The 12,223-nt window shown below is 15.1% G+C and overlaps 2 protein-coding genes across 3 annotated transcripts in view; one reads left to right on the top strand and one right to left on the bottom strand.

The window, feature by feature from the left end:
• The window catches only part of rdx (BTB/POZ and MATH domain-containing protein rdx), a 373,257-nt gene that overhangs the window by 355,061 nt on the left and 5,973 nt on the right, over nucleotides 1–12,223 (bottom strand). The gene's annotated exons all lie outside the window — the stretch shown is intronic.
• Cyp6d5 (Cytochrome P450 6d5) lies at nucleotides 8,170–12,057 on the top strand. Its single transcript, XM_073984677.1, has 5 exons — nucleotides 8,170–9,044; nucleotides 9,170–9,322; nucleotides 11,039–11,238; nucleotides 11,297–11,770; nucleotides 11,842–12,057. Exons 1-5 carry the CDS (start codon nucleotides 8,494–8,496, stop codon nucleotides 12,024–12,026), a joined length of 1,563 nt encoding a protein of 520 aa, XP_073840778.1. The 5' UTR covers nucleotides 8,170–8,493; the 3' UTR covers nucleotides 12,027–12,057.

Here is a 12,223-nt window from a genome sequence, read left to right as displayed (position 1 = left end):
ATTATTTATTATTTATTATTTATTATTTATTTATTTATTATTTATTATTTATTATTTATTATTTATTATTTATTATTTATTATTTATTATTTATTATTTATTATTTATTATTTATTATTTATTATTTATTATTTATTATTTATTATTTATTATTTATTATTTATTATTTATTATTTATTATTTATTATTTATTATTTATTATTTATTATTTATTATTTATTATTTATTATTTATTATTTATTATTTATTATTTATTATTTATTATTTATTATTTATTATTTATTATTTATTATTTATTATTTATTATTTATTATTTATTATTTATTTATTTATTATTTATTATTTATTATTTATTATTTATTATTTATTATTTATTATTTATTATTATATTTATTATTTATTATTTATTATTTATTATTTATTATTTATTATTATTATTTATTATTTATTATTTATTATTTATTATTTATTATTTATATTATTATTTATTATTTATTATTTATTATTTATTATTTATGGCTTAAATCTAGTTTAGTAAAAACTCTCCGATTTTTTCGAAATTTTTTCCATAGGTAGATATTTTTACGCTGATTACGGGAATGTAAAATTTTCTTGGGGACGGACCCGGTTACCCGGTTATTCGACCCGAAAGTCCGGGTACCCGGTACCCGATAGACCCGGTTCTACTGAACCGATTCTTACAAAATGGGTATCGTTGGAAAGCTTATGAAAAAATATCTCTGGACCCAGTGAAAGTATTATAACAAATGGCACCATTTTGGAAAGGTTGAAGTATGAGCTATAAAATTACGTGAATTAATTGAGCACCCATAATGGGCCCTTTTTCGACTTTTTGAGGGTTTTATGGAAAAACCCGGGCCCAAAAAGAGGTATTTTGGTTATAACTTCTGAACCCCTGGAGATAACCCCATCATATGACCACTTGTTGGATAGGTATTTTCATAAGCTTTCCAACGATACCCATTTTGTAAGAATCGGTTCAGTAGAACCGGGTCTATCGGGGTACCGGGTACCCGGACTTTCGGGTCGAATAACCGGGTAACCGGGTCCGTCCCCCAAGAAAATTTTACATTCCCGTAATCAGCGTAAAAATATCTACCTATGGAAAAAATTTCAAAAAAATCGGAGAGTTTTTACTAAACTAGATTTGTTCCTTATTTATTATTTATTATTTATTATTTATTATTTATTATTATTATTATTTATTATTTATTATTTATTATTTATTATTTATTATTTATTATTTATTATTTATTATTTATTATTTATTATTTATTATTTATTATTTATTATTTATTATTTATTATTTATTATTTATTATTTATTATTTATTATTTATTATTTATTATTTATTATTTATTATTTATTATTTATTATTTATTATTTATTATTTATTATTTATTATTTATTATTTATTATTTATTATTTATTATTTATTATTTATTATTTATTATTTATTATTTATTATTTATTATTTATTATTTATTATTTATTATTTATTATTTATTATTTATTATTTATTATTTATTATTTATTATTTATTATTTATTATTTATTATTTATTATTTATTATTTATTATTTATTATTTATTATTTATTATTTATTATTTATTATTTATTATTTATTATTTATTATTTATTATTTATTATTTATTATTTATTATTTATTATTTATTATTTATTATTTATTATTTATTATTTATTATTTATTATTTATTATTTATTATTTATTATTTATTATTTATTATTTATTATTTATTATTTATTATTTATTATTTATTATTTATTATTTATTATTTATTATTTATTATTTATTATTTATTATTTATTATTTATTATTTATTATTTATTATTTATTATTTATTATTTATTTATTATTTATTATTTATTATTTATTATTTATTATTTATTATTTATTATTTATTATTTATTATTTATTATTTATTATTTATTATTTATTATTTATTATTTATTATTTATTATTTATTATTTATTATTTATTATTTATTATTTATTATTTATTATTTATTATTTATTATTTATTATTTATTATTTATTATTTATTATTTATTATTTATTATTTATTATTTATTATTTATTATTTATTATTTATTATTTATTATTTATTATTTATTATTTATTATTTATTATTTATTATTTATTATTTATTATTTATTATTTATTATTTATTATTTATTATTTATTATTTATTATTTATTATTTATTATTTATTATTTATTATTTATTATTTATTATTTATTATTTATTATTTATTATTTATTATTTATTATTTATTATTTATTATTTATTATTTATTATTTATTATTTATTATTTATTATTTATTATTTATTATTTATTATTTATTATTTATTATTTATTATTTATTATTTATTATTTATTATTTATTATTTATTATTTATTATTTATTATTTATTATTTATTATTTATTATTTATTATTTATTATTTATTATTTATTATTTATTATTTATTATTTATTATTTATTATTTATTATTTATTATTTATTATTTATTATTTATTATTTATTATTTATTATTTATTATTTATTATTTATTATTTATTATTTATTTATTTATTATTTATTATTTATTATTTATTATTTATTATTATTATTTATTATTTATTATTTATTATTTATTATTTATTATTTATTATTTATTATTTATTATTTATTATTTATTATTTATTATTTATTATTTATTATTTATTATTTATTATTTATTATTTATTATTTATTATTTATTATTTATTATTTATTATTTATTATTTATTATTTATTATTTATTATTTATTATTTATTATTTATTATTTATTATTTATTATTTATTATTTATTATTTATTATTTATTATTTATTATTTATTATTTATTATTTATTATTTATTATTTATTATTTATTATTTATTATTTATTATTTATTATTTATTATTTATTATTTATTATTTATTATTTATTATTTATTATTTATTATTTATTATTTATTATTTATTATTTATTATTTATTATTTATTATTTATTATTTATTATTTATTATTTATTATTTATTATTTATTATTTATTATTTATTATTTATTATTTATTATTTATTATTTATTATTTATTATTTATTATTTATTATTTATTATTTATTATTTATTATTTATTATTTATTATTTATTATTTATTATTTATTATTTATTATTTATTATTTATTATTTATTATTTATTATTTATTATTTATTATTTATTATTTATTATTTATTATTTATTATTTATTATTTATTATTTATTATTTATTATTTATTATTTATTATTTATTATTTATTATTTATTATTTATTATTTATTATTTATTATTTATTATTTATTATTTATTATTTATTATTTATTATTTATTATTTATTATTTATTATTTATTATTTATTATTTATTATTTATTATTTATTATTTATTATTTATTATTTATTATTTATTATTTATTATTTATTATTTATTATTTATTATTTATTATTTATTATTATTATTTATTATTTATTATTTATTATTTATTATTTATTATTTATTATTTATTATTTATTATTTATTATTTATTATTTATTATTTATTATTTATTATTTATTATTTATTATTTATTATTTATTATTTATTATTTATTATTTATTATTTATTATTTATTATTTATTATTTATTATTTATTATTTATTATTTATTATTTATTATTTATTATTTATTATTTATTATTTATTATTTATTATTTATTATTTATTATTTATTATTTATTATTTATTATTTATTATTTATTATTTATTATTTATTATTTATTATTTATTATTTATTATTTATTATTTATTATTTATTATTTATTATTTATTATTTATTATTTATTATTTATTATTTATTATTTATTATTTATTATTTATTATTTATTATTTATTATTTATTATTTATTATTATTATTTATTATTTATTATTTATTATTTATTATTTATTATTTATTATTTATTATTTATTATTTATTATTTATTATTTATTATTTATTATTTATTATTTATTATTTATTATTTATTATTTATTATTTATTATTTATTATTTATTATTTATTATTTATTATTTATTATTTATTATTTATTATTTATTATTTATTATTTATTATTTATTATTTATTATTTATTATTTATTATTTATTATTTATTATTTATTATTTATTATTTATTATTTATTATTTATTATTTATTATTTATTATTTATTATTTATTATTTATTATTTATTATTTATTATTTATTATTTATTATTTATTATTTATTATTTATTATTTATTATTTATTATTTATTATTTATAATTTATTATTTATTATTTATTATTTATTATTTATTATTTATTATTTATTATTTATTATTTATTATTTATTATTTATTATTTATTATTTATTATTTATTATTTATTATTTATTATTTATTATTTATTATTTATTATTTATTATTTATTATTTATTATTTATTATTTATTATTTATTATTTATTATTTATTATTTATTATTTATTATTTATTATTTATTATTTATTATTTATTATTTATTATTTATTATTTATTATTTATTATTTATTATTTATTATTTATTATTTATTATTTATTATTTATTATTTATTATTTATTATTTATTATTTATTATTTATTATTTATTATTTATTATTTATTATTTATTATTTATTATTTATTATTTATTATTTATTATTTATTATTTATTATTTATTATTTATTATTTATTATTTATTATTTATTATTTATTATTTATTATTTATTATTTATTATTTATTATTTATTATTTATTATTTATTATTTATTATTTATTATTTATTATTTATTATTTATTATTTATTATTTATTATTTATTATTTATTATTTATTATTTATTATTTATTATTTATTATTTATTATTTATTATTTATTATTTATTATTTATTATTTATTATTTATTATTTATTATTTATTATTTATTATTTATTATTTATTATTTATTATTTATTATTTATTATTTATTATTTATTATTTATTATTTATTATTTATTATTTATTATTTATTATTTATTATTTATTATTTATTATTTATTATTTATTATTTATTATTTATTATTTATTATTTATTATTTATTATTTATTATTTATTATTTATTATTTATTATTTATTATTTATTATTTATTATTTATTATTTATTATTTATTATTTATTATTTATTATTTATTATTTATTATTTATTATTTATTATTTATTATTTATTATTTATTATTTATTATTTATTATTTATTATTTATTATTTATTATTTATTATTTATTATTTATTATTTATTATTTATTATTTATTATTTATTATTTATTATTTATTATTTATTATTTATTATTTATTATTTATTATTTATTATTTATTATTTATTATTTATTATTTATTATTTATTATTTATTATTTATTATTTATTATTTATTATTTATTATTTATTATTTATTATTTATTATTTATTATTTATTATTTATTATTTATTATTTATTATTTATTATTTATTATTTATTATTTATTATTTATTATTTATTATTTATTATTTATTATTTATTATTTATTATTTATTATTTATTATTTATTATTTATTATTTATTATTTATTATTTATTATTTATTATTTATTATTTATTATTTATTATTTATTATTTATTATTTATTATTTATTATTTATTATTTATTATTTATTATTTATTATTTATTATTTATTATTTATTATTTATTATTTATTATTTATTATTTATTATTTATTATTTATTATTTATTATTTATTATTTATTATTTATTATTTATTATTTATTATTTATTATTTATTATTTATTATTTATTATTTATTATTTATTATTTATTATTTATTATTTATTATTTATTATTTATTATTTATTATTTATTATTTATTATTTATTATTTATTATTTATTATTTATTATTTATTATTTATTATTTATTATTTATTATTTATTATTTATTATTTATTATTTATTATTTATTATTTATTATTTATTATTTATTATTTATTATTTATTATTTATTATTTATTATTTATTATTTATTATTTATTATTTATTATTTATTATTTATTATTTATTATTTATTATTTATTATTTATTATTTATTATTTATTATTTATTATTTATTATTTATTATTTATTATTTATTATTTATTATTTATTATTTATTATTTATTATTTATTATTTATTATTTATTATTTATTATTTATTATTTATTATTTATTATTTATTATTTATTATTTATTATTTATTATTTATTATTTATTATTTATTATTTATTATTTATTATTTATTATTTATTATTTATTATTTATTATTTATTATTTATTATTTATTATTTATTATTTATTATTTATTATTTATTATTTATTATTTATTATTTATTATTTATTATTTATTATTTATTATTTATTATTTATTATTTATTATTTATTATTTATTATTTATTATTTATTATTTATTATTTATTATTTATTATTTATTATTTATTATTTATTATTTATTATTTATTATTTATTATTTATTATTTATTATTTATTATTTATTATTTATTATTTATTATTTATTATTTATTATTTATTATTTATTATTTATTATTTATTATTTATTATTTATTATTTATTATTTATTATTTATTATTTATTATTTATTATTTATTATTTATTATTTATTATTTATTATTTATTATTTATTATTTATTATTTATTATTTATTATTTATTATTTATTATTTATTATTTATTATTTATTATTTATTATTTATTATTTATTATTTATTATTTATTATTTATTATTTATTATTTATTATTTATTATTTATTATTTATTATTTATTATTTATTATTTATTATTTATTATTTATTATTTATTATTTATTATTTATTATTTATTATTTATTATTTATTATTTATTATTTATTATTTATTATTTATTATTTATTATTTATTATTTATTATTTATTATTTATTATTTATTATTTATTATTTATTATTTATTATTTATTATTTATTATTTATTATTTATTATTTATTATTTATTATTTATTATTTATTATTTATTATTTATTATTTATTATTTATTATTTATTATTTATTATTTATTATTTATTATTTATTATTTATTATTTATTATTTATTATTTATTATTTATTATTTATTATTTATTATTTATTATTTATTATTTATTATTTATTATTTATTATTTATTATTTATTATTTATTATTTATTATTTATTATTTATTATTTATTATTTATTATTTATTATTTATTATTTATTATTTATTATTTATTATTTATTATTTATTATTTATTATTTATTATTTATTATTTATTATTTATTATTTATTATTTATTATTTATTATTTATTATTTATTATTTATTATTTATTATTTATTATTTATTATTTATTATTTATTATTTATTATTTATTATTTATTATTTATTATTTATTATTTATTATTTATTATTTATTATTTATTATTTATTATTTATTATTTATTATTTATTATTTATTATTTATTATTTATTATTTATTATTTATTATTTATTATTTATTATTTATTATTTATTATTTATTATTTATTATTTATTATTTATTATTTATTATTTATTATTTATTATTTATTATTTATTATTTATTATTTATTATTTATTATTTATTATTTATTATTTATTATTTATTATTTATTATCTATTAATACTTTTTAACTGCATCTATAATATAGAGTGCCAAGGTGGCAAGGAGTGGTATGAGCTCTTGCATGTTTGTTGAGTCCTCAAAAAATCTCTATACGAAGATGGAAATTTTCTAAATTTGTTTGGTCTTTACCGCAAATACTTTGACATCCCACATGTGTAGGGAATGCCTTTAGAATTTCAGAGTGCAATAAGAGGTTAATTTAAAATACATTAAATTGTGAGCGTTAGACTATCTACCTGGCAAATACGTTATTCTATCAATTACATAAGGTCGATAATTAGAATTCCCAACACAAGGCTTGGCGCACCCATTATCCAGGTATGGAAATTATCCGATAACTACCAACTATGCAATACCTAAAACGCATTTGCTTGGCACATGGCATGTCATTCTGATAAGCTCAGGGAAAGGGACAATAACAAAAAAGACAGATTATAGATTAAATAGAGATTTAAATATGTTTTTGTTAAATCTCTTTACCCACTATACAAACGATAAGCAGCAGACAGACAAGTAAACAAAAAAACTGTAATCAAATGTTTGGCGATAAGGCGCAAAGAAAGCAGAATATATTTTCACCATATAAAACCGTGGCTTAAGATTTTTACGTTTTTAGTTTCCGTCAAGAAGTGGTCCAGTAAAGAAGGGACAAGAAGATTAGAAGAAGGAATATAGAAAAAAAAATACATCCAGAGAAGCAAAAAATACCGGAAAATGTTTCTTTACATCCTGATTGCTCTTTGCTCGGCAATATTATTCTACCTCAAATGGTGCTACAGTTATTGGCAGCGACACGGCTATCCTTATATTCCCGCCCAAATACCCTTTGGCGTCTTGGATCCTGTTGTACGAACATGGAAGAAATCTGTTGGCATTGCCATCTATGATATATACAAACAAATGAAACAACATAAAGTTGTGGGAATGTATTTAATAAATCGCCCCGCGTTACTGGTACGTGATGCTTATCTGGCCCGTGATATGTTAACCAAAGATTTTGCCAGCTTTCATGATCGTGGTATTTATGTGGATGAAATCCATGATCCCATGTCCGGCGGTATATTCTTCCTTAAAGGGCAACAATGGAAAACATTGCGTTCGAAATTGGCACCCTCGTTTACATCGGGAAAATTGAGATCTATGTTTGAGTCGATACACGAAGTTTCGTTACGTTTGGTAGATTATTTGGAACATCAGCTACCGCCGGCAACAACTGATAAAGATGCAGAATTTAAATCTATTGAAGTGAAGCATTTGTTTGTGTTGTGAGTATCAACGATCTGGAATTAAACAAAAAATGTGACTATTGTTGCTGGCGATGCGAACTGGCGGTGCCGCGCGTGTTTTTGTTTCGAAATTTCTAATCTTTTCTTTCTGTTTTCGTTTGAAGATACGCCATTGACATTATTGCCTCTTCCATATTTGGCTTGGATGTGGACAGCTTTAGCGATCCCCAAAATGAATTCTTCAAGCTGAGCCGTAATGTAAATGAAAATTCATATCGTGGAGTGTTCCGTAACACCTGTCAAATTATGTATCCTGGGTAAGAATATTATGAAAATTTTAAAATTGATTTGCAAGTTGTAAAATTTGTTAGAAGGAGACAAAAAGTGTATTTCGGACAAATATATTGCCTCGCCAGGTTGATAAGGACACTTTTTTCTATAGAAAAAATTTCATCAGATTACTGAGGACACTTTTTTCTATAGAAAATATTTCCTCAGGTTACTGAGGACACTTTTTTTCTATAGAAAAAAATTCCTCAGGTTACTGAGGACACTTTTTTCTATAGAAAAAAATTTCTCATGTTACTGAGAACACTTTTTTCTATAGAAAAAAAATTCCTCAGGTTACTGAGGACACTTTTTTCTATAGAAAAAAATCCTCAGTTTACTGAGGACACTTTTTTCTATAGAAAAAAATCCTCAGTTTACTGAGGACACTTTTTTCTATAGAAAAAAATCCTCAGTTTACTGAGGACACTTTTTTCTATAGAAAAAATTTCCTCAGGTTACTGAGAACACTTTTTCTATAGAAAAAAATTCTTCAGGTTAAAGAGGACACTTTTTTCTGTAGAAAAAAATTCCTCATGTTACAGAGGACACTCTTTTCTGTAGAAAAACATTCCTCAGGTTACAGAGGACACTTTTTTCTATAGAAAAAATTTGCTCAGGTGACTGAGGATACTTCATTTTATAGAAAAAAATCCTCAGGTTACTGAGGATAATTTTTTCTATAGAAAAAACTTTCTCAGATTAAGGAGGACACTTTTTTCTATAGAAAAAATTTTCTCAGGTTACTGAGGGCACTTTTTTCCTCCAGAAAAAATCCTCAGGTTACTGAGGACAATTATTTCTATAGAAAAAATTACTCAAGTTACTGAGGACACTTTTTTCGATAGAAAAATTTCCTCAGTTTACTGATGATACATTTTTCTATAAAAAATGTCCTCAGGTTACAGAGGACACTTTTTTTCGATAGAAAAAAAATCCTCAGGATACTGAGGACACTTTTTTCTATAGAAAAAATTTCATCAGATTACTGAGGACACTTTTTTCTATAGAAAATATTTCCTCAGGTTACTGAGGACACTTTTTTTCTATAGAAAAAAATTCCTCAGGTTACTGAGGACACCTTTTTCTATAGAAAAATTTCCTCAGGTTGCTGAGGACACTTTTTTTCTATAGAAAAAAAATTCCTCAGGTTACTGAGGACACTTTTTTCTATAGAAAAATTTCTCAGTTTACTGAGGACACTTTTTTCTATAAAAAAAATGAGGACACTTTTCTATAGAAAACAATTCCTCAGGTTAGGCATGACCCTGAGGTCACTTTTTTCGATAGAAAAAGAGGACAATTTTACAGGAAAATACTCCTCAGGTTACAGAGGGCACTTTTTCTACTTTTCCGCAGGTTACCGAGGAGCCTTTTTCTATAGAAAAAAATTCCTAGGTTACCAAGGACAGTTTTTTTCTATAGAAAAAAATCTTCAGGTTACCGAGGACACTTGTTTCAATAGAAAACAATTCCTCAAATTACCGAGGACACTTTTTCTATAGAAAAAAACAACTCCCCCAGGTTACTGAGGCCACTTTTGCCTATAGAAAAAGTTCCTCAGGTTACTGAGGACAATTTTTCCTAAAGAAAAAAATTCCTGAGGTTACTGAGGATACTTTTTCCTACAGAAAAATCCTCAATTTTCTTATCAAAACTACAAACAAGTTCTAAAAAATAAGTTCCCATCTACCCTAACATTTCAGTTTGGAGAAAATCTTTCAACGTTTGGGTTGGACCGAACCAGCTCCTGATGGTATGAAGAAAATTGTGCGACAAACAATTGAAAGACGAGAAAAACACAATATTGTACGCAAGGATATGTTGCAGCTGTTGCTGCAATTGAGAAATACTGGAAAAATCAATGGCGATGAAGACGAAGGATGGTCGGCTGAAAAGACAAAGGGTAAGCACAAAAGAAACGAAAAAAAAAAACCGAAATAACAAATATTCTTTTTCCTTAGATGCCCTTGCCAGTATGTCCATAGAAATGATAGCTGCTCAACTGTTTCTCTTCTATGTGGCTGGCTTTGAGACATCAGCTGCCACAGCAGCTTTCACCCTCTACGAATTATCACGTAATGCCGACTTATTGCAGAAGGCCCAAGAAGATGTTGAACAGGCCTTGGAGAAGCATGGTTCACTTTGTTATGATTCGTTAAAAGATATGAAATTTTTGGATATGTGTGTTATGGAAACGGCAAGAAAATATCCCGGTTTGCCCATACTTAATCGTGAATGTACCCAAGATTATCCCTTGCCCGATTCTGATTTGGTTATCAAAAAGGGAACACCCATAATTATTTCTCTGCTCGGCATACATCGTGATGAGGAATATTTCCCTGACGCTTTGCGTTATGATCCGGAACGTTTTGTAAATGAAAATTACAATGCAGCCGCCTATATGCCATTTGGAGAAGGACCAAGACATTGTATTGGTAAGAAAGATGTGTGAATTTGTTTAAGGGATGTGTGAAATGAAAAATAATCGCTCTATCTCTATTCGCAGCTCAACGCATGGGCAAATTGAATGTCAAAGTGGGTGTTGCTCAAATTCTCAATCATTTCGATGTCAAGGTGGATGCAACGGCTCCTGAAATTGAATTTGATAATTTTGGTCTACCCATAATGCCAAAGGGTGGAGTACCGGTAAAGTTGGCAAGAAAACAAACAAACAATGTGATAAAAACTTGAAAATAAAGACATTTTTAGTTCCTATATCAAATCTTTGAAGCTTTTATATGAAAGGGTCATTTTCGGTCAAAATTTTGAATTTTTTGGGGGAGGTTCCCGTAAGAATTGTTGGACAAATAAGATCATCTTCGAACTTAACATAAATTAGAACAAAATTTTATGAAGTTCAAAATTCGTGCAAAATCGGCAGTTTGTTT

Source organism: Musca autumnalis, unplaced genomic scaffold (assembly GCF_047663935.1).
Source record: "Musca autumnalis isolate F117 unplaced genomic scaffold, ASM4766393v1 scaffold_1, whole genome shotgun sequence".
NCBI lineage: Eukaryota > Metazoa > Arthropoda > Insecta > Diptera > Muscidae > Musca > Musca autumnalis.
The sequence above is the reverse complement of the archived record's forward strand: the minus strand, read 5'-3'. Positions and strand labels throughout refer to the sequence as shown.

Coding starts and splice junctions, on each gene's coding strand:
- Cyp6d5 (XM_073984677.1), top strand. CDS start 8,494: ATGTTTCTTTACATCCTGATTGCTCTTTGCTCGGCAATATTATTCTAC. Junction 9,323..11,038: donor TGTCAAATTATGTATCCTGG/GTAAGAATATTA, acceptor CTAACATTTCAG/TTTGGAGAAAATCTTTCAAC. Junction 11,239..11,296: donor GTCGGCTGAAAAGACAAAGG/GTAAGCACAAAA, acceptor CTTTTTCCTTAG/ATGCCCTTGCCAGTATGTCC.